This window comes from Mauremys reevesii, linkage group 26 (genome assembly GCF_016161935.1).
Source record: "Mauremys reevesii isolate NIE-2019 linkage group 26, ASM1616193v1, whole genome shotgun sequence".
Taxonomy (NCBI): domain Eukaryota; kingdom Metazoa; phylum Chordata; order Testudines; family Geoemydidae; genus Mauremys; species Mauremys reevesii.
This window is the reverse complement of record NC_052648.1, coordinates 12,494,858-12,519,036: the sequence shown is the minus strand read 5'-3', so window position 1 is coordinate 12,519,036 and position 24,179 is coordinate 12,494,858. Positions and strand designations below refer to the sequence as shown.

Genomic DNA, 24,179 nt, shown 5'->3' with positions numbered 1-24,179 from the left:
CTGCTGCTCACATGCCACCAGGCCGGCCTGATCCCACATGGGACCACAGGGAACCTGATCGCCGGGGAAAACGAGATGGTTGCCAGTGAGGCAGAGCCACTAGGATGCTGCCCCCAGGCCTGGCCATGGGGCTGGCTGTTTCCTACCCAAGTCCTGGTCGTGGCTGGAAGGCAGGGTCCCTGCCCAGCATGGCCTGCTAGTGCTTCCCTGCCATGGCAAAGAGCCCCTGCGCCAGGGCAGTTCCGGGAGGCCAGCGCTCCCTCCCCGCGTGGCGCCCAGCGCACGCAGCTCTTACCTGTGCCTGGTACATACTCCCCGGATCCCTTGGTCCTAATCCCACGAAGGAACGATTCGCAGGGGGCGTGCCGGGTGCAGAGTAGGCTGGGGACAGAAACAAGAGCTCGTTAGCCCGGCGAATGGCAGGCGCCTCCGATGCGCTGATCAGTCACCACGGCCCAGCACCGGTGGCCGCACACCACTGGGAAGGGAGGCAAAGGGGCACGGTCGAGGACACAGCTGGGATCAGAACCCAGGCGTCTCTGGCACAGGCTGGGCTCCATCTGCTAGGCCACACTGCCTCGTCATGGGCGCCCTACCCACGAGGTCGCTCTGTCTAGCTGTCCCAAAGGGTTTTGCTTCCTCTGTGTTGATACTGATGGCAGGGCCTGGGGAATGGACTGCAGCCACGTCCCGTGGGTGTGTCTCAGAGACACTTGCTCTGAATGGTTAGTGATGGCGAAAGGTGCCGGGCTGAGACCCCCCGAGTCTAGAATCCTGTTTCGCACAGCCAGGGCAGCAGCAGTACAGGGACTAAGACACATGGGTCTAGTCCCACCCCCAGAGAGCAGGATCACACACGCAGCACTCAGCACTTCCCATGCCAGGATCTGGGAGCTTCCCAAAGCCCCGTGCCCCACGGCACAGCGCGATCCGCAACCGCTCGCCAATGGTGGGGAAACCCAGAGATGAAGCAACTTGCCCGAGGCTACCCAGAAAATCAGTGGCAGAGCTAGGACTGGTCCCCAGGCGGCCTGGCTCCCAGGCCCCTGCTCTACCCACTAGGTCACATGTCCTCCACTAACCCCCTTGCATTTTAATCACAGCCCTCAGGTGAGGGGGCGGAGCTTGCTGCAGCACGGCATGCTGGGAGCTGTGGTTCTCAGAGCCTCTGCTTGGCGCTGGGCATGGAACTGCACTGACATGGCCCGGCCCGTGGGGAGGGTTAATGCAAGCTGGGCGAGGCGGCGCCTCCCGGTGCTCCCGGGACTGGCCATGGCTGGGGCGAAAGGGAGCAGGCATCAGATGGGCTGAGGGCAGCTGCCTTAGGAGCTGGGGAGACCCCCCTGGGCATGTCCCGAAGCCTCCAGACCCGTTGGGTCTGTGCCCCACGCTGACGGGGCGGCTCGCTGGCCCCCTCCAGTGGCTGGGCTGTGTAGGGCGCTTTAGCAGCCCATAGCGCTACCGATCTACTCGCACTGGCCCATTAGCTCTGTCAGAGCCAGAGGTCTGGGGCTCAGCGTGTACCCCGCGGCCGAGCCCTGCCGTCGCCGTCCCAGGGGGCACCGCGGACGCACTGCGCAGGCTGCCAGCTCTCCCACTGCTCCCCAGCCTCCGGGGATGCTGGGACCTTTCCCCCGGGCTTGGGAGGGCCTCTGGCCGGTTATTTCCCAGACCGGAGGGAGTGGATGAAAAATTCATCATTCATCAATGCTGATGAAATATTCAAGGCAGCCCCTCCTGGCGCCGGCTCGTTCCGAACGCGCCTCCTCCGCTCTAGCTGGAAGGTGGCTGCAGAACTGACGAGTCTTTCCTCGTTCGCTCCCATCAGTGAGCTCTGGGTTCTCGGTCGGCGATTACGGTTTGCTGGCGCGGGAAGTGTTTACTCACAGCCGGCCTTTCGAGCTAGGGGCAGTCAGGATCTGCTTCCTTCTCGCTGGGGTGTGGCTGGCAGCTGGGCTTCCAGCGGGCACGTGGGCTGGCGGGGGAGCAGAGCATGCTCCGGGGGGCACGGCTGAGGGGCCAGGATTGAGCCAATGCACTGGGAGGTGCTAGGCGATGACACGTGATGGCAACATGAGCCAGGAACATCTTGTGGGGCCGTGTCGGTGCCCTGGGAGCTAGGCCTCTGCCATGGGGCACTCTGACATGCTGAGGCTGTGCCCCGGCGCCCCACGGGATGGCCCAGCCCCACCATTTGGAACGGGTAGACGGCTCCAGCTGGAGAAGGGGGTGAAGAGGGGCAAGGCCCGTGGCTTGGGATATTTTAAACAGGCAGGCCGGAGTGGGGCGGGAGGGGATGGACTGGATGTGACATTGGGCTGGGGGCCGTGGGATCCCATCTGAGACCCCAGCCTGCCCTGAACTCCATGGCAAAACGCCGCCCCTCCGCGCTGCCCATGCTGGGTGAATGCCGGGCGGCAGGGACCCGCTGCTGCTGAGCAGCGCTGCCCCGAGAATGCTCCAGCTCTGATGCTCACAAGATGTAGGGAGCTGGGCCCCAACTTCTATGGGGCTCTGGTGGGACCCATAGACATGTGCAGTGCACGAAGTGCCTTACAAATCCTCATGGGCTGGAAGCTGATGGGTGAACTAGCCACTGACCACCATCGCTAACGAGGGCATGGCCTCTGGCTCGTTAGACTCATCGTGGATTCTCTCCCTTTGAAGTTTCCAGTGCAGTTGCTGTTTAGTTTCACGTGTGCAGTGACTGGGAGTTCGGGGCACCGCGCATGCCAATGGATGCATGGATTTAATCCTCCAACCATCAGTCCTACATCGTCCTTCCCTAATGCCTCCCATTGGAGGCGCTCAATGCACTGTGGCCATTAGCCAATGGAACCCCCCACCAGCCCGTGGGACAGGCATTAGCTCCACCCCCACAGCTATTTTCCAGATGGGGAAACTGAGGCACGGAGTGCTGAAGTGACTTGCCCAAGGGCGGCCAGGAAGTGTGGGGCTGAGCCAGGAACAGAACCCCGGAGCCCGGCCTCCCCGCCCATCCTGGGTTTGAAATCCCTAGCACTTTCGGTGGGAAACAGACCTGGACACATGCACCATGGAGAGGCCAGTGAAGGAGGCGAGTTTGCCAGGCAGAGCGGAGAAGCAGCACAGAGTGACCGTTCCCGGCAGCACCAGCTCAGACCTGCCTCCCCAGGAAGGTCAGAGCGGCCAGCAGCAGAGACCCCACCTCCTGGGGAAGCACACGGCCAGCTCCCTGCTGGAGCACCGGGCCCTGCCCCGGGCTGTGGAGCAGGACATGGGTACAAGAGAGGGAAGCTCAGTGTCCGTGGCCCATTCGGTGCCCTGAGAATGCCCTGAGGGGCCAAGCAGGGGATGCGACTTGAAGCCAACGGAGACTCCACGCCCCCTCCCCTGAGGTGCCTGCCGGGCGTGACGGGCTGGATGCAGAGCTGGAGGGCGGGAGGCAGGAGGAGGTGTGGGGGGGGGATGGCACCGGGGCCAGGCTGGCCCCTCGCGATGCCGCGGGCTGCTTACTGGGTGACGTCGGTGAGGTTGTCCCGCCCTCGGAAGTTGTCGTGGTGGATTTGGTGTCAGGAGAGAGAGCCAGCCGGGGGATGCCAGGGGGAGGTGGCGGCGCCAGCATCTGGGTAGAAATGTAGTGACTGGGCACTTTCACTTGACCACTTCCATTTAACTGGGGACACAACACAGACAAAAACAAACCACAAGCCGTTAGGAGCCCGCGCCCTGCCCTGCAGCCCCCAGCCGGCCCTCCCGGGCACGGCGCCGCAGGTGCCACTGGCACGGCGGGTGGGGGCTGCGGCAGCAGCAGGGCGGAGCCCCGAGCAGTGGGAGCCCTAGGGGTCTGGTCCGGGTGGAGGTCTCGGGGCCCCGGGGCTGCTTGGGGACAGGGACGAGGGCCGGGACGAGGGCCGGGCTTCAGGCACCGGCTGGGGCAGCTGATGGAAAAGAGCAGATGCAAAGCCAGGGCCCTGCTTGGAGGCAGCGTGGGGAACCCCAGGGTCTGGGACCAGCCCTGCACAGGCCAGGCTGCCTGCACCCGCCTCCCGCAGTGCCCTCACTCAGCGCCCACCTCCTGCAGTGCCCGTTCTCAGCGCCTGCCTGCACCCGCCTCCCGCAGTGCCTGCTCTCAGCGCCTGCTCTCAGCACCCACCTCCCGCAGTGCCCGCTCTCAGTGCCCGCTCTCAGCGCCTGCCTGCACCCACCTCCCGCAGTGCCTGCTCTCAGTGCCTGCTCTCAGCGCCCGCCTCCCGCAGTGCCACTCTCAGTGCCTGCTCTCAGCGCCCGCCTCCCCCAGTGCCCGCTCTCAGCGCCTGCCTGCACCCGCCTCCCACAGTCCCCACTCTCAGTGCCTGCTTGCACCCGCCTCCCGCAGTGCCCACTCAGTGCCCGCTCTCAGTGCCCACCTCCCGCAGTGCCCGCTCTCAGTGCCTGCTCTCAGTGCCTGCTGTCAGAGCCCACCTCCCGCAGTGCCCGCTCTCAGCGCCTGCCTGCACCCGCCTCCAACACTGACTGCTCTCAGTGCCCGCTCTCAGCGCCCGCCTCCCCCAGTGACCACTCTCAGTGCCTGCCTGCACTCCGCCCCCGCCGCCTGCTGCAGTGCCCGCTTCAGCGCTCACACCCACCTCCCGCCTCCCCCACTCTCAGTGCCTGCCTGTGCCCACCTCCTACAGTGCCTGCTCTCAGTGCCCATTCTCAGTGCCCGCTGTCAGTGCCCGCTGTCAGTGCCTGCCTGCGCCTGCCTCCCGCAGTGCCCGCTCTCAGTGCCCTGACAGGCGAGGGGGGAGCTGGGGATCTTCTACGTGGCTGACAGTGAGCATGTCCCACGAGATGCACCCGCCTCGGCTTTCAGTGCGACTAGCTCCCAGCTCAGCCATTGCGCAATCCGGCCAGCTGGGCTTGTGAGTGACCGGCCGGGACGGGGGGCCAGGACAGAGGGGCATTGGTGCAGCTCTGTCAGCAACACAGGAAAGGGGCTGCAGGGGGCTGCGGGTCGGGACTGAGGGGCATCGGCAGAGCCTGGGGTCCCAGTTTAGACTCCCAAACATTGACCAAATTGCCCTCTGAATCCGGAGGGGGAAGCGGAAGCGAGGGGGGGGGCACCCCTCCTGTCAGCCCTTTGAACCCGCCCCCGTGGGGAGGGGCGCCCAGCCGAGGTGGCCCAGAGCCAGCTGGGAAGCAATCGCTGCTCCATCAAACCCTGGGGCTGGGGGGCCCGCGCTAGGGTTCGGGGGCCCAGCTGAAGGCTTCAAAGGCTGCGGAGCAGCCTCCCTCCCCTCCACCCCGCTCTGCGGCTTTCAGGGGCTCCTAGACCTGCCCGGTGGGGGCTCTGCCTCTCCAGCCGGCCCTGAGCATGGGGGTCACGTCCCTGCAGCCGCCGCGCCAGGCCCAGGGCCCAGCCACCAGCAGGAGAAGCTGCCACAGGCCTCTGGGGCGAGGGCAGGATTCTGGCTGTGCCACTGGCCTCCTGGACCGGAGGCTGCCTGTGAGGGGGCTGTGAAATCCCCGCTCCCAAAGGAGGCTAGTCAGCTGGAGGGCTGGAGAGGACAGTCTGCCTGGGTGGGGGTGAAATTAACCCACAGCCCCCGGGGGACTGGGGAGGGGGGATCCGCCAGGAAAACCCAACCGCGTGCTGTGCTGGGGTGAGGAGCAGAGCCTGAACTGTGCCCAGCAGACTGCCTGCCCTGGGCGAAGGGCCAGCTGGTGGCGGGGAGGACGGGGCAGCCGGGAGTCAGGGCCGGGAGCGAGGAGAACCCCCAGGCAAGTCTGGAGAGCGGCAGGGGCATGGATGTGGGAGAGAGGATACAGGACCTACTACTAGTGCCACTTGGCGAGCGCTCCCTCGGCCTGGGAGCGGCAGGCCGGGTTCTGGTCCTGGCTGGGGGGCCGGGCTGTCTCAGCAGCGGGTGGATGAGTCCCGGGAACTGTCCAGGGTGCTGCAGGGGGCAGGGAGGGGGCTAGAGCAGCAGCTAAGGGGGAGGTTTGATAGCAGAAGGCGACACAGAGAGAAGACCCCCCTCCAGGTGACCAGGCAGCACTAGCAGGGCCTGGGGCAAGGGAACCAGCACATCCGCATGCGCCTGGCTCGGAAGAGTTGGGGCTCGGGAAGGACCTGGCAGCACACGCACTGGGGGACAGACAGTTCATGGGTCCGTGGGGCAGGAAACCCCTCTGCTCTCGCAATGGACTTGGGCCTCAGCTTTTGCAAATCATTTGCTATACTTCAAAGGACGAGAAACGGTCGGTGCCCCCCCCGCGTCCTCGCCCCTCCCAGCACCACAGACGCAGCTAATTTCCTTTCTGCCCCAGCCTGGCTGCACAGGCTCAGTTTCACTTTCTGTTTATTGTCAGTTTCACTTCCTGGTTCTCAGTCCTGGCAGGGTACGGTGCCACGGGCCTTTCCCACGCAGCAGGGGCAGCCCCAGGCCGGCAACACCCCTGCCCGGGCCGGCTTCGCAGCCAAATGAAAGAGGAAAAGCTACTAACTGATATTTAAAAATAATAATCAAACCATGTTCTCGGGGGGTTGGGCTGGGCCGGAGAATGAAACCCCCTGTTCCCAGCAAACGCCTCAGGGACAGGAAAATGAACCAGGGGTGGTGGTGGAAAAGCACAGCGGCTCCTTCCTGCCTATGGGCTGCACCCAGGATGGGCTGTTCTCCCGGGGCAAGTGGCGGCGTCTCTCCACTGCGGAGGGGCCAGCCACATAGGGTGACCAGATGTCCTGATTTTATAGGGACAGTCCCGATTTTTGGGTCTTTTTCTTATATAGGCTCCTATTACCTCCCATCCCCATCCCGATTTTTCACACTTGCTGTCTGGTCACCCTAGAGCCCCAGGCCTGCGCCCCAAGCAAGTCCCGCAGGCTGGGTGTGAGCAGTGCACAGGCATGTGTGTGTGTGGGGGGGGGGGATTTCACCCCGCGGGAGCCCGGAGACACCCCGTCTATCTAATCTAGCTCCTACAGTGCCGCTGGGTGCAGCGTCCGAGCTCAGGAGGCCTCAGGCTGGCGACAGCGCCTGGGGGTGCGGGCATGGGGCAAGCAGTGCCCGGCTCACAGGTCTCTGGTGGGGAGGGACGTGCCGGGCCGGTCTGGCAGGACCCGGGTTGCATCGGCCCTGTGGGACTGTCCCCAACACAGGCCCCCAGGGTGGGGGAGCGGTGGGGGCTGCCGAGGCAGCTCCTTACCGGTCCAGGCTGCTGATTGGACGGGTCGCAGGCCAGTGAGACGAGATCTTTCAGGGGGTCCTGCGGGTTGAGATGAGGCGGGTACCGTATGGCCGTGTGGGGGAAGTAGGTGGAGGCCGCCTGGGGGAGGATCGAGGTGGTGGGGAAATGCAGAGTAGATGAAGGGTGTGGGCTTCGAGCGATACCTAGAGCGGGAGAGAGACAAAGAGAGGACCGGGGCGGCCTTCATTCGGAGCTCCAGGCCAGGCAGCGCCCCAGCACCCTCCTGCCCCACGGGCACTCCGCTCTGGTTCCAGCGCCCCCTTAACAGCGGCTCAGGCGGCAGCCCCACACGGCCCAGCTGCCTGACATCTATGACTGTGTATCCCTTCGTGGTGGGGGCCGGGAGCCAGGGATTCCTGAGCCCTCACCCTGCCTCTGACCCCGAGGCCCCTCTATGGCCTTGGGCAAGTCACTGAACCTCGCGCCGTGCCTCAGTTTCCCCCATCTGCGGATGGGGACCCCGATCCTTACCTGCCTCTGGGGCTGGGGGGAAGGTGCATGGAGGATCAGCTGACGCTGGTGAAGCATTTGGCAGACGGGCGGTGCTAAGCATTGCCATTTGCAAACCAGTCCCACTCCGAGAAACCGCCCTCCCAACCCCCAACCTCACAGGGCCCAGCCCACAAGCCAAGGGATGCTGGGCTGAAAACCAAGCTGGGTTCCTTCTGCCCCCCACCCTGGTCACGCAGACCCTGCCAGACTGTAGCTGGCGGCTCTCTCTCCCTTGCAAACTCTTCAGGGCTGGGTCTTTGCCTGCAGGCTGCCTGGTAGGCTGTGGGCGCAGCAGAAATTATACTAGCCACGCATGCCTTCGTGCAGCCCTCCCCCAGACCCCCCTGCCCAGCACCCCTTCCCAGGCTGTGAATGACAAAGGAACCGCCCCCATGCTTTGGGGGCCTGCCCCCCCGCAGAGCCAGACTCACCGCTGTGCACGGCAATGACCGGACGGTGATGCTGGGTGAAGCTCAACCTCGGGGAGGAGTCCTGGGGCGACGGGCTGTTGAAGGGCGATTTGTCGATCTCCGTCTTTTTCACGGGGGAGATGCCTAGTGAGCCGTGAGAAAAGCAGAAGTGGTGCTGTTAGGGGTCAGCCCCCCGCCGCTCTGGCCCATGACAGTGCTCAGGGACGGCGTTTAAAAGGCCCACAAATAAAATCCACAGCGGAGTCCATCAGAAGCACCATTCAGTGTCAGGCGTCAGGGCAGAATCTGACCCCCAGGGTCAGGAAGGGTTCCCCCTCCCACCAGGCACATGGATCCCCTGGAGCGCTTGCCTCAGAGGCCGGAGGCCAGAGGAGACGGCCCATGAATGGATTCACTCCGGCCTGGCTCGAGGCACTGACAGCCCAGTGAAATCACCAGTGGGGTGGGGAGGAGGGGGAAACCCTCCAGCAACTGAGCCTAGAACCTGGGGGAGCAAACATAAGAACGGCCACACTGGGTCAGAGCAAAGGTCCGTCTAGCCCAGGATCCTGTCTGCCGACAGTTGCCAATGCCAGGTGCCCCAGAGGGAATGAACAGACCAGGGAATCACCGAGTGATCCATCCCCTGTTGCCCAGTCCCAGACACGCCCAGGCGAGGGTTTGCACGCTGTGCAGCTCGGCGCCTACGGAAGGGCCCTGCCGTGCCCGGCGTTACCCGGGAAAGGGGGGTGCTGCTGGCCTGGGTGTCACGGGCAGAGGCGCAGCGCAAAGAACTCCGGGAGCACGGCTGGGGTATTGCTGCGCAGAGCCAGCAGGGAGCGCAGAACCCAGAGACTCTCCTGAGGCCCTGTCACAGCCACTAATTTGCTCTCGTTAATTAGGTAGCGACAGAGGGATGGGCAGGAGCTTATGAAGTGGGTCACGTTCCCTGGCTCGACTGCTTGGCTCGCAGGGTGTGTAAGTGACACGTTTGTGTGTGCGCATGTGTGTGCGAGTGCACAAGTGTGCATTTGTCCACATGGGTGTGCAGCAGGGGGTGTGTGTGTATGCGCAGGGTGTATGTGAGTGGACACACTGGTATGCAGGGGGGTGTATACACAAGGTAGGCGTGTTTGCGCGTGTGTGTGCATGTGCGTGTGTACACATTGGTATACAAGTGCTGGCAGGAGTATCCATCCCCATGTGTGCAGGTGTCTCTCTCCTCCCCGTTGGGCAGCCTCACCCCACTGCACCCGGCTCCAGTTCTGTGTTTCCGACCCGCTTCTCCCCCCAGCGGGGCCTGAGCTGGGAGAGCTGGGGGGAGGGTCGAACTGCACAAGGCCACGCACCCAAACCTCGTCCTGTCCCCTCCAGGCCCCAGTCACCGAAACCCATCAGCTGCCGCACGAGCTGCATCTCCTGCACCATGCTGGGCAGTGCCCTGGGGGTTCGCATGTTCCTCCCCTCCCTCCAGCCACGCAGGGCCCAGGCTGCCGGGGGAACCTCCCGCTCTGCCCACGGGAACGGCTGAGGCCATCGATACACACCCAGGAATAGAGCCTGAGCCAGGCCAGGCAGCCGCAGGGGAAACACCCAAGGCAGGGAATCCAGGCCCAGGGCAGGCTGGGGCGGGGCCGTACAGGCCCAGGGCAGGCTGGGGCCGGGCCGTACAGGCCCAGGGCAGGTTGGGGTTGGGCCATACAGGCCCAGGGCAGGCTGGGGCGGGGCCGTACAGGCCCAGGGCAGGTGGGGGCAGGGCCGACAGGCCCAGGACAGGCGGGGGCAGGGCCGTGCAGGCCCAGGGCAGGCTGGGGCGGGGCCGTGCAGGCCCAGGGCAGGTGGGGGCAGGGCCGTGCAGACCCAGGGCAGGCGGGGGCAGGGCCATGCAGGCCCAGGGCAGGCTGGGGCAGGGCCGGGCAGGCCCAGGGTAGGCTGGGGCGGGGGCAGGGCCGTGCAGGCCCAGGGCAGGCTGGGGCAGGGCCGTGCAGGCCCAGGGTAGGCTGGGGCCGGGCCGTACAGGCCCAGGGCAGGTTGCGGTTGGGCCATAAAGGCCCAGGACAGGCGGGGGCAGGGCCGTGCAGGCCCAGGGCAGGCTGGGGCTGTACAGGCCCAGGGCAGGTGGGGGCAGGGCCGTACAGGCCCAGGACAGGTGGGGGTTGGGCCGTACAGGCCCAGGGCAGGCTGGGGCCGTACAGGCCCAGGGCAGGCTCAGGCCCAGGGCAGGTAGGGGCCGGGCCGTACAGGCCCAGGGCAGGCGGGGGTTGGGCCGTGCAGGCCCAGGGCAGGCTGGGGCAGGGCCGTGCAGGCCCAGGGCAGGCTGGGGTTGGGCCGAGCAGGCCCAGGGCAGGCTGGGGCCGGGCCGTACAGGCCCAGGGCAGGCTGGGGCAGGGCCGTACAGGCCCAGGGCAGGCGGGGGCCGGGCCGTACAGGCCCAGGGCAGGCGGGGGCGGGGCTGTACAGGCCCAGGGCAGGCGGGGGCCGGGCCGTACAGGCCCAGGACAGGTGGGGGTTGGGCCGTACAGGCCCAGGGCAGGCTGGGGCGGGGCCGTACAGGCCCAGGGCAGGCTGGGGCGGGGCCGTACAGGCCCAGGACAGGTGGGGGTTGGGCCGTACAGGCCCAGGCAGGGTAAGGTGAGGTGGCTCTGTGCGACATTGGCGCCATGCACCCAGCCTGGCCAGCCACACTGCCAGGCCTTTGCTTTCCCCACTGCGGGGTCTGCCAGGGCAGAGGTGCCTGTGCCAAGGAGAACGGGAACCAGCCAAGCCCCCTTTGTCGGCCCTGTCGTAGCAAACGGGACAGAGACGCTGTTTTTCCCTCTGCCACTGAGCGTCACCCAAAGTAAAGGAAACCCTCTGGGTCTAGCTCCCCTTGGCTCAGCTTGTGGTGCTGCAGACAGGAGACCCCAGCCCCAGCCCTGCCCCGGGATGGGCCCCAGCCGGGATAGTTGGCTGTTGATTTATGAGGAAAGATTAGGAGAGCTAAAAATACGCTGAGCCTTGCAGAGCGCTGAGCTGGGGGATTTGAGCCCTGAGCACAAGGAGCCAAAAGGCATAAACACCATGGGGGGAAGGGCTGCTGAGCCAGGGAAACGTGCCTGCGATGAGATCGTCTCCCCAAGGCCCGCGTAGGCTCCCCGCCCCAGACCTGGGGGGCAGGTGTATGAGGGGGACAGGAGGAGTGGCTGGAGTGCGGTGTGGGCTGGCTCTTCGGGGCTGCACAGTGGTCCATGCAGGGCCGGTATGGCTGCAGTAAGGTAGAGCAGCCCCAGGGCTATTCTAACACACCGGGGCAGTCCCGCCCCCAGCCCAGCCCAGAATTCGGGGCTTTGCCTGCTGTCTCCCGAGCTGCATTCTGGCGCGTGACTGCCCTGTCTGACCCTGCACCCCACGAGGAGGCACGCGATGACACAGCCGCCGTCGCTCTTCAGTGGCACCAAACCCCCGGGAGCTGCTCTCCGGCACCTTGTCTGCATAGCTTGCTGGCTCACGGTTATACCAGAGAAGGGCTGGAACCGAACCACCGGCGGGGGGGAGCTCCCAACCCAGCCTCTGATCCAAACCAGCCTCTGATCCAAACCAGCCTCTGATCCAACCCAACGTGCAAAGAGTTCTCGTCTGCACCACTGGCCTCTCATCGCCAGCACACAAACGGGGGTCAGGATCTCTGTCGCTTCCGTCTGGGAATGCAGGGCAGGAATCTCCTCCCAGCAGTGCCCGTCACTGGCCTCCAGCACGGCTGGCTGCCTGGATCTGCTGTGGGAACAGGCCCAACATATCCTGCCTCCCACCGGGCTGCGTGTGCTTTAGCCAGAAATTCAGGTCAGTTTTTAAAACTGGCCCGGACGCCTGGGTTCTCCAGGGCTGGGCACAACAATCCCGCTGGCTCATCCTTGCTTTCAGAGGGTCAAACACTGCAGTTTTATCCTCCTGCTGAGCGAAGGCTGGCAGATTCGGTCCTAGAGGCGCTAGGGCCCAGGTCTCCAGGCCAGTGGTCCCTGCCTCGCTGCCTTTCACCCGGGAGCCAGCAGCACTCATTGAAATGGAACAGCTGCCCACCCTCACCAGTGTCCTCCAGCGTGCACTGCATCTGCCCTGCCTCGCTCTATTCTGACCCCTGGCTGCCCACAGGCTGCCTGTCTTCCCCCGTGCTCCCTCGTGCCAGGGCCTCTCCGGGCGCAGGACATGGGCAGCTAAGCCCCAGGGCTTTGGGGAGGAACTGGCTCCCCCCACACCCGCAGGTGATTCCAGCTGGCAGGCCCAGAGGCGGTGTGCGGCTCCTGGGGCAGGATGGTGTCTCCGGCTGGGGTGCCTGGTTCTCTGCTCTCCCCTGGGCTGTACGGGGCAGCCCACATCCTGGGCAGCTGCTTCGTCCAACCCAGCCCCTCCACTTGCCCACTGCAATCCCCCTCCGTGCCCCTTGGCCCCGTCTCCCACTGCTTCGCCCTTCCCCTGGCGCCCCTCCCCAGTTCACCCCGTGCCCTTCTCTCTGCTGTGCCCGGCGTTCAACCCCGCCCCTGCTTCTCCCCCCGGCCGCGGCTTCCCCTGCAGCCCCCTCAGCCCGTGGGCATTGGCAGGACGCTCCCACCAGGGCAGAGCCCTGTGGCTGTGCAGGGCACTGAGCAGCCCCTAGAGAGGGCGTGTGGCTCGTCTGCCCTTCCCCATCCTAGTACCCGGGGCTCCATTGTGGGGGCTCCCCCCGCCCGAAGCAGGGCGCTCCCAGAGGGAGTTAATCCTGCTGCCACCGTGCCATGGAGGATTTATCTCCAGCCATTCGGCCCAGCCGGTGTTAATGGGTTTAGCCCGTTCTCAGACGGTCATTTAGGAGGATTTCACAGAACATCCAGTACGGGATTGAAATAACCTCCCCTGCGACGCGCCGGCTAAGCACATCCCTTCTCGGATGGCTTCCCCCCCCCCCGCGGCTGGGCTTGGGGGGCACAGAGAGAGAGGGACTCCCACGCACCCGCACCCAGAGCTGAGGTTCTCCCTGAACTCCAACAGCTGGTGGAGCTAGTGAGTCGAGGCCCCGCCACAGGGGAAAAACAGCGGCAGCGCAGGAGGACCACGGTCTGGAGCAGGGCGCTTGGGAACCAGGGTTCCCTTCCTGGCTCTGGGTGAGCGCTCCTCCTTGCCACCACGCCTACAATGTCTTGACAGCGGCTGACTACTCTGGCCGCCCAGCGCTCCGTAGCTAAGGCAGAGCAACCCCAGGGCTATTCCACCACGCCTGGGGCATCCCGGCTGCCAAGCCCAGACCCACCCAGCAAAGCTTCTCTTTGTTCTGTGTTTCTTCAGTGCCTGGCAGGCCAGGGACCTGGGCCGAGAGGAGGCTGCTAGGGGCTACCACAGTGCAAAGAATAAATAAATAATAGACAGCGAAACCCACCTCTAGCAAATATCGGAGAGGCTAGCAAAACCCGGGAGCCTGAACAGCGGAAGATTGAATAACCTGTCCTAGGGATCTTTAAAACAATCTCACATTCATCATCATCAACAGAGCCGGCTGGAAAAGGGCTTTTCCCAGGAAAAGCTTGGAAAGCAAAAATGGGGAGGGGGCAGGGTTTACACAATAACCTGCTTTGCTTTTCGTTTTTCATTAAAAAAAAAACCCTCCCCCAAATGTCTAACGAAACGGGTTTTATTTGTGGAAAATTTTCATGTAGGAAAAGAAACAGGCCCTTTGACATCCAAACCCAGCTTTGAACAAAACTCTCAGCCGGCTCTGGGATTTTCCAATCCCGGGGTAAAGCGCTTTGCAGCTGCTAACTCAGGACACCACTTGGGGTCAGCACCATTCTTCCCAAGGTGGGGAAACCGAGGCACAGAGAACAGACTGGCCAGCCCAAAGTGCTGAGTCTCAAACCCAGGCGTCCTGGGTCCCCAGCACGATACCTTGTGCCTGGTTCTGATTTCAGGCTGGTGTAAATCAGGAGGAAAGCCAGTGAGGAAAATGGACTAGATTCTGCACTGGGCCTCTCGGTGTGCTCTGCTGCCCAGAACTGCTGGAGCCCCGAGTTCTCTGCCCCCCGCCCCCCGCTGGAGAAGGAGGGGCTGTGTACACTGTCCTAGGTGCCCCCGGGCTGGCTCAGTGGTGCAAAGCTTGTGATGTGGCGCTTCCAGCAGGGGTCAGGGGACTCCTGCAGTCCCGGTGGAGGGGGCTCAGGCTCTGCGCCCAGCAGGGCAGACAAAGGCTCGGGCCGCGATTCTGGTCTGGCCCTGGACTCCTGGCATGGTGCGGGTTCTGGAAGGGGGCCCAGGATCTGGGCTTGGAGTCTGAACCCCCCCCCCCGGCCCACCTTTGCACACATGTGCACAAACACACAGGTGTGCACGGACACACGCACACACACAGTCTGGGGGGAGGGCCGGGGGCCAGGCCCAAGGACTGCGGGGGGGCGGGGGGCAATAGTTTGGGGCTCCCAGGCTGAGAGGTAGGAAAGCTAACGAGCCCCTTTAAAAACATCCCTAATTGTGTGAAGCTGGGGGGTGAACCCCCCGGGGCCATTAGCTGCCAGTGCTCACTGCCCCCCCAACCCAGCAGATCCCCGGGGAACCTCCCCCCTACCCGCTGATAGAAATCTCAAGATTATAAAAAGAAATAAATACAAGATAATGTACAACCCCCCCGCCCCCGTCCTTGCAGGGAGAACTGGCGCCGCCTGGGACCCCAGGAACCAGCCATCTGAAAAAGGGTCTGTATTGCTTTAATTAGCTCAGCCAACCCCCTCCCCCTTCTCTTAATGAGCGGCTAATTGGGGCTGTCTAGACAGGAAGACAAAACATCAAACAAGGAAGAAATCTGTCCTCCATAATATGGGGCACCTGTGGAGATGGGGAGCGGCGGGGGCAGGGCCACAGCCTGGCAGTGCACAGAGGGGTCCGGGGCGGCGGGGGCAGGGGCACAGCGGGTGGGTCAGGAGCCAGGCGGCTTCCTGAGCGGGGAGGGCAGCTGCTGGCCCTCCCCTGGAAGAGTCATCGACACAGACCCACTCCAGAGACCCTGTGCTGGGGAAGACCCAGTGGACCCATGGCCATTCCCTGCACAGCCATCAGAGACACCTATAGAAACCGAGGGCGCCTCCTCGAGGGCTCCCCTAGCGCTGGCAAGCACCCAGCCAGGAGCTCCGACAGCGAGCCCAGAGTGCCTGGCAGAGTGGCCCTGCGGCTGCCGGTCTCCTCTGGCAGAGGGAGGATGGCACCCTGGCTCACCCCCCGGCCATGCCCTCACATACAGCACCCGTGACGCCAGCGATCAGCAGCCGGGATGCCCCAGGATGCAGGGGGTGGCTCCTTTCCCTGCCCCACCTCAGACCTCTCTGCACCTGGGGGATCCTCTGGGCCAGGAACTGGCTCCTAAGCCGAAGTGAGGAGAAGCCGGGTGCACGGCCCGGCCTGGCGCCAGAGCCGGGAGAAGACGCCGGGGAAGGCCCCGGCCCGGATACCTACCCCCTTCCATGTCTTCTGTCCAGTTGCGGCTGCTGCTCGTGGGCGAACTGGGCGAGGTGTAGTACTCGCCCCCCGGACTCGTGTCTATGTCGTCCTCCATGGAGCCAGACTTGTGTCGTTTACTCCTGGGGAAGAGGAGGAAGGAGAATTGATCAGCGTGGGCACCGGGGCCTTTCGCTGCCATAGGCTCCTGCCCACAGCCAAGGGGCGGCAGTCACGGCTCAGGGGCTCCCTCCCTCCCTGTGTTGTGCAGTCTAGAGGTTAGAGCCAAGGATTAGGCGCCCGGATGCCTGGGTTCTGTGCCCAGCTCTGGGAGGGAAGTGTCGTCTGGTGGTTAGAGTAGGGGACTCTGCCACTGAATGGCTGTTTGACCTCAGGTGAGTCACCAGCCCAGTCTTATGGCCCCTATTCCCTGAGCGAGTGGCCCACCTGACACAGGTCGGGGCGGCAGGAATGTGATGTTATCGCCATGCAGGGCAGCTGGGAGCGCTCGTTACTCAGGGCAGAGCCCCCTGGGGTGCGCGTGGCAGAGGGCACCGCACGAGAGATTCTTGGGCTGGCTCCATACGGCGCGGGGTGGCCTTGTGGCTGCTGCGTCCTGGAGCCTCGGCACTAAGGGGAGGAGGCTGGAGCTGGGGGCAGGCCCAGGGTCAAATTCCCTCTCCGTTACACCCACGTGACCCCAGTGGGTGCTCTGGGAGCCAGACTGGGGGCTTGTGTTCATGCACACGGCTGCAGCGTCAGGAGAGCCACTCCCCTCGGCCTTGCTAATCCACCTCCCGGAGAGGGGTACTGTGTCTATGGAAGAAGCCCTCCCGTGCGCAGGCTGCTGTCTGCAGGGAGCTAGGGGTGTAACTGCGTTGCTCGGAGGGGTGGATTTTTCACACCCCTGCGCGACGTAGTGATACCAGCACGGGTCTGGCGCGTCGGCCTGGCCTGAGAAGCGTCAGGCCAGAAACAGGCCCCAAGTGCAGCCAACCATCGCCAGCAACGCCCGGAGCGCCAGTTAACTCTAAGTGGGTGTCCGAGGGCTTGGCTGCCCCACGCTGCCCCGATCAAAGACGAGAGAAAGGAAGGGGCTCCCTGAGGCCCCGTCCACCCTGCCAAACCAGTGAGGCAAGGCCGGCAGGATCCCCCTCCCCTCACCTAGCTCATCTGGCGGGAAATCCACAGGGCCTGGTCTCTGCCAGCACGTTCCCTGCCAGAGGAAATGGACTCTGTGGGCCAAATTCTGCTCTCCAGTAACCTGGCAGCGCCCATGAAAGCCAAATTCTGCCCAGAGACCCAAGCGGGCTGCTTCTCCCTCAGCTCCCAGGCTCCTGTTCTTTCGCATTAGTTTACAGGCTGAAAGCAAAGGGCGCACACCCGCCGCCACTGAATAATATCATCCTCACCGGCTAGCTATGCGCGGGAGCTGCCTCTGGGGTGGAACGCAGCAGCTGTTTAACAGCCACACAACAGTCTAGGACCGGAAATGGCAAAGACCATCTTCAGAGGGACGGGGATTACAGGGAGGCACAAGGTCCTGTCCAAAGGAGGTAGGGAGCCCGCACGCTGCTGTTAATACTCCTCCTCGTTCCTAAGTCTCCACCGGCCTCAGTCCATATGCAACAGCCCCCAAAGCACAGTCCCAGGCGTGGGGCCAGGCCGGGTCAGAGGGGAAAGCCCCCATCACTGGGGCAGGGCCCACGCCATTTTCTACAGGGCTCCTCAAGCGGCCTCCCATCCAACTCCTGCACAGCCTTGGCCCTGCTTAGACGGAAGCAGTGACAGGCCCACGCCGCCAGGCTGCTACAGCTGCCAAGCTCAGGGCTGCTCTAAGCTGTCCCTGGAAGCCACCAGGCCAAAACTGTTGGTTAACCACGTCACTGCTGGCTTTGTTCCCGGCAGGGCCGGCGCTGCACCGGGTCCCTGGAGCCCTGCAGCACTGATGGGGTTAAGTAACAGATATTCCCCCTCCGCACCAGAGGAGGTTACCAGGCTAGAGGCTGGGAGCCTGGGCTGCAGCCAGGGTGGGAGGAAGGAGTTCCCTGGGACACCGTGTGTCAGGCAGGGAGAGGACTAGGAGTGAGGAGAGGAGCCCACCTGCACTGGACTCTGGCTACCGCCCAGCAAAGGGAAAAACCTGCCCTGGATTTCTAGTCCATGGACCAAACGAACCCCGATCTGAGGCCGCGCAGGCAGTTTTACACTACTGCCCGGTGTGTGTGTCTGCACGAGTCCGCAGACGTGCATGCTCTGGCGGCGTGTGTGACTGGAGCTCCACGCGTGTCGCAGGGTGCAGACGTGGGACTCCATGTGCGACTGCACCTCCACGCGGGATCCCGGGTGTGCTTACAGCTCTGTACATCCGGGTCTCTATGCACGGTAGTGTGTGTGCCCAGGAAGGTGCTTGCATGCATGGGACTAGGCGTGCCGGCAGGCCCCGCGTCTGGCTGAAGCAGGACTGAACCTGCCTCGACCTTCCCACACTGCGCTGCACAGAGAAGGCCTAGAAAAGGCCTATCCTCCCCCCCCACCCCTCCCGGCCCCGCTGCCCCCAGAGCCCGTGCTGAGGCTGGTACGTACCCGCTGGACGAGGTGCTGGGGAGCGTCCGTCTCATGCCAGTGCTCGAGGGGTTCAGATCATAGGCCAAATGACCCTGCAACTCCCCCAGAGAGAAGTTTGGCCCCGTGCCTGTCACCACCGGCGCTGTGGATCACAACATAGAGAGACCCGCGTCAGGGGGGCTCATCAGAACACCCCGCCGGGGGCGGGCACGTCCCTCCATGTCAGAGCTCCCCTAGGTCTGCTGCTCCGGGGGGAAGCTACGTTCGCTACCCACTCCTGGCCGTTATGCCAGCTAGGACTGGCGTCCCCCACGGGGCGCAGGAACACAGCCATTGGCATGAGGCTGCCAGGCTGCGCCCAGACCTGTTCACCAGGCCCTGAGCCGAACTCCACGCAGCCTGCTCCCCTGGAGGGGCTGCGGGGGCGGAAGGGGAAGTGTCTGGCTCTGCCTCGCCATGCAATGGCGTGTTTGTCGGCGCTACGGAAAGTTCTGGGGCCCTGACGGTTTTCCTGCCTGCCGCTGCGCCCCCGGCCTGGTACTCACTTCGGGAGACCTGGATGAGCTCCGTGACGCTGAACACCCCCGACGTGACAAAGCTCTCCTGGAAGTCTGTCGTATCTGCCGTGGGGAGAGAGCGAGAGCGAGATGAGAGGAGCCGAGAGACACGGTTCTGGGCACCCATTTCTGGCACCAGACTCGCCGCCATTCCCTCCCTGCGTCTCTAACCGGGGTGGGCCTCTGCCCCAGCCCTCCACCCACAATCCATCGCCTTGGGGACCTGCCTCCTTGCACGGCCGCCGGGGGCCGGCGTTGCCCAGCGTGTGTCATGACGCCCAACCGCGGTGCCTGAGGAGCGCACGTGGCACACGGGGCCCAGGTTTCCACGGGTTCGGGGGAGCTGCCTGGCTTGCTGGTTCCAGCCTTGCTCCTGGGAGCTGAGGCAGGGGCCTGAGGGAGGTCCGGGCTCCGCTTGGCTAGGCCAGAGTCAAGTCCCCCAGGCTAGCTGAGCTGCCCGGAGCTCCTGGTCCATCAATTAGCAGAACCAAGGGGCTGGGCTGGCAGTGGACCAGGGAGCCTAGATGCTGGAAGCCGTCGCTCTGCAGGGACCCAGGGGAGAGGAGCTCTGGGGTAGAGGTGGCACCTCAGCTACTGGCCGCATCTCTGCAGAGGCCAGGGCGGGCAGGGCCATGGAGATTCCCGCCTCCCTCCTGCTGCCTGTGCTGGGCATCGCTTCCCAGGGCTGCCAGCGAGCTAGAGCCCTGGCAAGGAAGAGAGGCTGTAGCCGCCCCGAGATGCAGGATCCTGGGGACCTCCCATGGTCTGCTTGGGGCAATGGCTGGAGCAGACATTCCAGCAGCCTGGCGTCTCCCATGCTGCATGCATTGAAGCCGCAATCTGCACCCTCGCCCAGCAGCTGCCGACCCATGGGCCCCTGCCAAGTTCCCAAGTCGGCCCAGTGGGAAGATCCAACGGGCACCAGAGCAGCGTCGGCATGGCCCAGCCTGGCTCCTCCCCACCCTTTTTGCTCCTTGTCAACAACTCTGCCCCCTGAGCGCTGCCCACTCCAGCCTGGGGCTCGGAGAGGGCCAGGGATCCCCAGCCCAGATCCCCAGGCACTGGCTGTGAAATCTAATTTCCTATCTGCATGACTCATGCTGGCTCCCACGTATTGCACCTGTGTGTCAGATATCCAGTAACTGACGTACATGTCATACTGACCTGACCTGCTTTCATGTCACACTCACGCAGCTTAAAACCCCAAGCCGGGGTGTGAAAGCAGCTCTAATCTCTCCATGGGCTGGGTCACAAGTGCTCAGGGCGGCTGTAACTGACTTGACATTCTGATGAAGTGGGTTCTGGCCTACGACAGTTTATGCCCAAATGAATTTGTTAGTCTCTAAGGCGGTGGTCCCCAACCTTTTTCGTCTGGCGGGCGCCAGACGATGAGCCACGGAGGACCGTGGCGGCGGACGAGCATCCACCAAAATTCCGCCGACAAGCGGCAACGTCAATTGGCGTCGCCGCTGAAATGCCACCGACAAGCAGAGTCATCCAGAGGCGGCGCCGCCGAAATACCACCGAAAATCGGCAGCGACACCTCTGGATTGCAGCTTGTCGGCGGCATTTCGGCAGATGCTCGTCCGCCAGCCAGTATGCAGGAGCACTTAGATGACCCGGGCACCATGTTGGAGACCCCTGCAAGGACTCCTTGTTTTTTTAGCCAGAATGTTGCTTTAATCGGAGACACAACAGAGGCAGCTCGGGACTTGCCAGATTAGATCAGGGGCCCATCTAGCCTGGTATCCTGCCTCTAACAGCTGCTTCCGAGGAACGGGCAAGAATCCAGCAGTGATGGGTACCTGCCCCAGGCACAGGCCCCTGCTGACCCCCATGGCTAGAGGTCAGCTCCTGCCCTGAAGCAGGAGGGTTCATTCCCCTTTCAAGCTCTTTTGCTTTTAAAACATTTACTCTGGATATTCTTGTTATCCACAGAAACGACCCAGTGGCGTGAGTGCAGGTAGGCCTGGCCCGGGTATGACTCAAGTCCCTTCATTTATTCCTAGATTATAACGTCAGCCGGGGCCATTGTGATCATCTCTTCTGAGCTCCTGCACAGCACGTCCCTGAACTAATTCCTGGGGAACAAGCACAGAGCTGGGAGAAAAACACCCCCTCTCGGTTTAAAGATTTCCAGGGCTGAGAACCCCCCATGGCCCCAGGCAAATTGTTCCAATGGTTAATTAGCCTCGCTAAAAATTGCACCTTGTTTGTCATCTAAGTTTGTCCAGCTTCAACTCCCAGCCACTGGATTTCATTAGACCAGGCTCTGCTGGGCCGAGGAGCCCTTGATTCTCAAATTCCTGCTCCCCAGGCAGCTACTTCCCACATCACCCCTCAACCTTCCCTTTGCTAACCAGGCAGAGCTCGTTTCCCAATCCCTTAGTCATTCTCAGGGCTCTTCTCTGAACCCTCCCCTGTGATCAACATCTTCCTGAATCGTGGGCACCAACTGGACAAAGTCCCAGCAGCGGTCGCACCAGAGCCAATCCAGGGGTAAAAGAACCTCCCTACTCCGACTTGAGATTCCCGTTTAGATGTCCAAGGATCAGAGTAACCCAGAGCGAATTCAACTGATTCTCTACCCTGACCCCAAAGTCCTGTTCAGAGGCACTGCTTCCCCAGGAGTACCCCAAAGACCTGTAGGGTTAGAAGGGACCACAAGGGTCATGTGGTCTAACCCCTGCCAAGGGGCAGGACTTGCTGTGTCTGCACCATCCAAGACAGGTGCTCTCCAGCCTCCTTTCGAAAACCTCCAGTGAAGGAGCTTCCACAACCTCCCGAGGCAGGTCCGGTCCATTGTCCTACTGTCCTTCCTGAGATTTGATCTAAATCTGCTCTGCTGTCGTTCGAACCCACTGCCTCTTGTCCTGCCCTGTGTGGCAAGAGAGAAGAACCTTTCTCCCTCTTTTTCACCGCCTCCTGTAATGGTGGCACACGCTCTGTGTTCCTCGACGGGTGACTTTGCAGGTTGGCTGGTTGTGCCCGACTCATCAGGCAAGCTAGCCCGTTCTGTCTCAGTGACCTGTCAGCTTCGTTATTCACCAATGTCTGTGTCATCTGCAAACTTTATCGGTGATGATTTGATGTTCTTTTCAAGGTCCTTCTTAAAAATGTTCAATATCGTGGGGCCCAGAACTGATCCCGGCAGGACTCTGCTAGAAGCACATTGCTGATGAGTCCCCATTCACAGTAACACTTTGAGACCCATCAGTGAGCCAGATGTTAGTCCATGTTGTGGGTGCCGTGTTGATCTTGTATTGTTCTTGTTTTTTAATCAAAATATCCTGCAGCACCAAGCCAAAATGCCTTACACTATTACCTGAACCAGCCAAACTTGTAATCTCTTCAAAGAAATCTAGCAAGTTAGGGTGACAAGATTTGTGTCTCAGTTTCCCCATCTGTAAAGTGGGGACAGTGACACTGCCCTGCATTTGTATTTGGGGACTGACAAGTGCGGTATCAAGGCTGGTGTGTGCAGGTCTGAGCATGGGACTCGTGCACGCGGCAGGGCAGGCTTGGTGGAACAGCAAACCAGCACAAAGGCAGGATGGTCTTGCACTGGGTCTCAGAAGAGCACAGGGCTCAGAGGTCCGACCCCCAGATCCCCTGCGTGACCAGGGGCAAGTCCCTTTGGCTCTCCGGGTCTCAGCTTCCTGTCTCTAAGATGGAGATTAAAACTCCTTCTTGCATCCGACGAAGTGGGGATTCACCCCCGAAAGCTCATGCTCCAATACGTCTGCTAGTCTATAAGGTGCCACAGGACTCTTTGCTGCTTTTACAGATCCAGACTAACACGGCTCCCCCTCTGATACTTCTTTTATCTGTACAGACTGTAAACTCTTCCGGGCAGGGGCTGATTCGACTGTATGTTTGTGCAGCACCCGGCACACTGGTCTGGGGTGGCATGGAGCGTGCCAGCGGGGGTGGCCTCCAGGTGCCACTTCTCAATAATAACTGATGGCTCAATAGTCCTGGATACTTCCATCCCCAGTTGGCAGCCAAGCTCCTGCCCGCATGCCCTGGGGCCGGCACGCTGGCAAAGCTGAGTGCAGGGGCCTCTGGCACATGGGGGGTGACTCAGAAAACCAAACCCAACCACAGGAGTGACTCAGTGGAAAGCAGCCGCGGGCGGGAGATCCTGGCACTCACAGCGAGACAGCAAAGTCAGTGAATGGGGGCAAACTGCAAATTTGCCAGCTTGGGATTCAGCCCCTGTTCTGGGCACCAGATCCTACCACTGGCACCACCCCGCCCGTCTCCAGTCACCCTGCACCTGGAATCCCAGGGCATGCTCCCACTGTCCTGCTGCCCTCTGCCACAGGTCCACGCAATCACTCTGTTGGCCTCTCTGCAAGGAGCCCGAGGACGGCTGTTATGCTGGGGAGCTGGGCTGAGGCCTGCCAAACTCATTCCACACTCCACAGACCAGCTGATAAAAACTCCGGCTCCTGGCCAGCCAGCAGTCTCCCTGTCGCTCAGCCCAGTCCCCTTAGAGGGAAGCTATTCAGCATCTGCCTGGCGTGTATGTCACCCCAGGCACCAAGGAGCCAAGCCCCTGCTGCAGCCTGGCTTTGCCGAGTCAGCACTTCTGCTGCAGGCGGGCGAGAGCGCGGGGCGGTGCACCAGCAGCAGACGGGGTCAGTTTGGGTCTCAGCGTCACCGGCGGCTGAGAAGCTGCTGGCAGAAGCCGGAGGTGGAGGAGAAAGCCCTGGCTCAGCAGTTTCCTCTCCGTGGCATTTTCCCATCTAGCAAAATCCAATCACTTCCTTTCCGTTCCACCTCGGCGCCTGACCTTTCACCCCCAGCCCTTCCGGGCGCTGCTCTGGGGATGCCCTGGGCCAGAGGCAGCCAAGATTTGGCTGGCGCAGGCCGGCTGGGAGCCCTCTCTCCCTGCTCTCCTGCCTCCACCTTGCTGGCTGTCAGACAGACGCAGCCGACCAAAATGTGATTTGTCTAAAACCGTGCGGCCTAGTGGGGAGGCCCAGGCCTCAGGACACCTGGGTTCTCTTTCTAACTCTGCCACTGGCCTGCTTCTGGCCTCTGGGTCCCCGGCCCACCCTTGGGGTGCCAGGCTGTCTCTCTAGGTGTCTGGGCAGCTCCTGGCAGTGGGGCCCTGGTCTTTCTTGGGGGCCCCTAGGTGCTACTGTGATACAAATAACAAGTAATATTTGTTGCAGGGGCCCAACACGTCCGTGATGCGAACTCCTGTGAAATCAGGGGCGTCCTGTGGACACCCCTCCCTTGACATTACTAATGGGGGAACCTCTCGGGTGGGGAACGTTCTGCTTTCCATTAACATCCAGCTCTTCTGTTTGTGCTAGTCTGCCCCTCTCTCCAGCGCTACCCACCGCCCCCAGCCCCGCCCCATCTCCCCGCGGTAATGGCCTGTGTTTGGGTCTGAGCTCCGAGCTCGCTGTTTCTGACTCTGTGCCCGGGAGCTGGGGGGCACGCAGAGCCCGGGTCTTGTGAACATGGGCGCCTAAGGGGGGGTGCCTTGGCCCAGAGC

The 24,179-nt window shown here is 62.8% G+C and overlaps 1 protein-coding gene across 2 annotated transcripts in view; it reads right to left on the bottom strand.

The window, feature by feature from the left end:
- Positions 1-24,179, bottom strand: part of NFIC (nuclear factor I C) — a 144,347-nt gene that overhangs the window by 25,696 nt on the left and 94,472 nt on the right. For both annotated transcript variants that reach the window (XM_039515593.1, XM_039515594.1), the window contains exons 4-10: positions 18,656-18,730; positions 18,129-18,252; positions 15,561-15,685; positions 8,136-8,258; positions 7,171-7,355; positions 3,496-3,655; positions 296-381 (exon numbers count right to left, since the gene is read on the bottom strand). In XM_039515593.1, the coding sequence (XP_039371527.1) occupies positions 296-381; positions 3,496-3,655; positions 7,171-7,355; positions 8,136-8,258; positions 15,561-15,685; positions 18,129-18,252; positions 18,656-18,730 (878 nt within the window). The remainder of the gene's footprint in view (positions 1-295; positions 382-3,495; positions 3,656-7,170; positions 7,356-8,135; positions 8,259-15,560; positions 15,686-18,128; positions 18,253-18,655; positions 18,731-24,179) is intronic.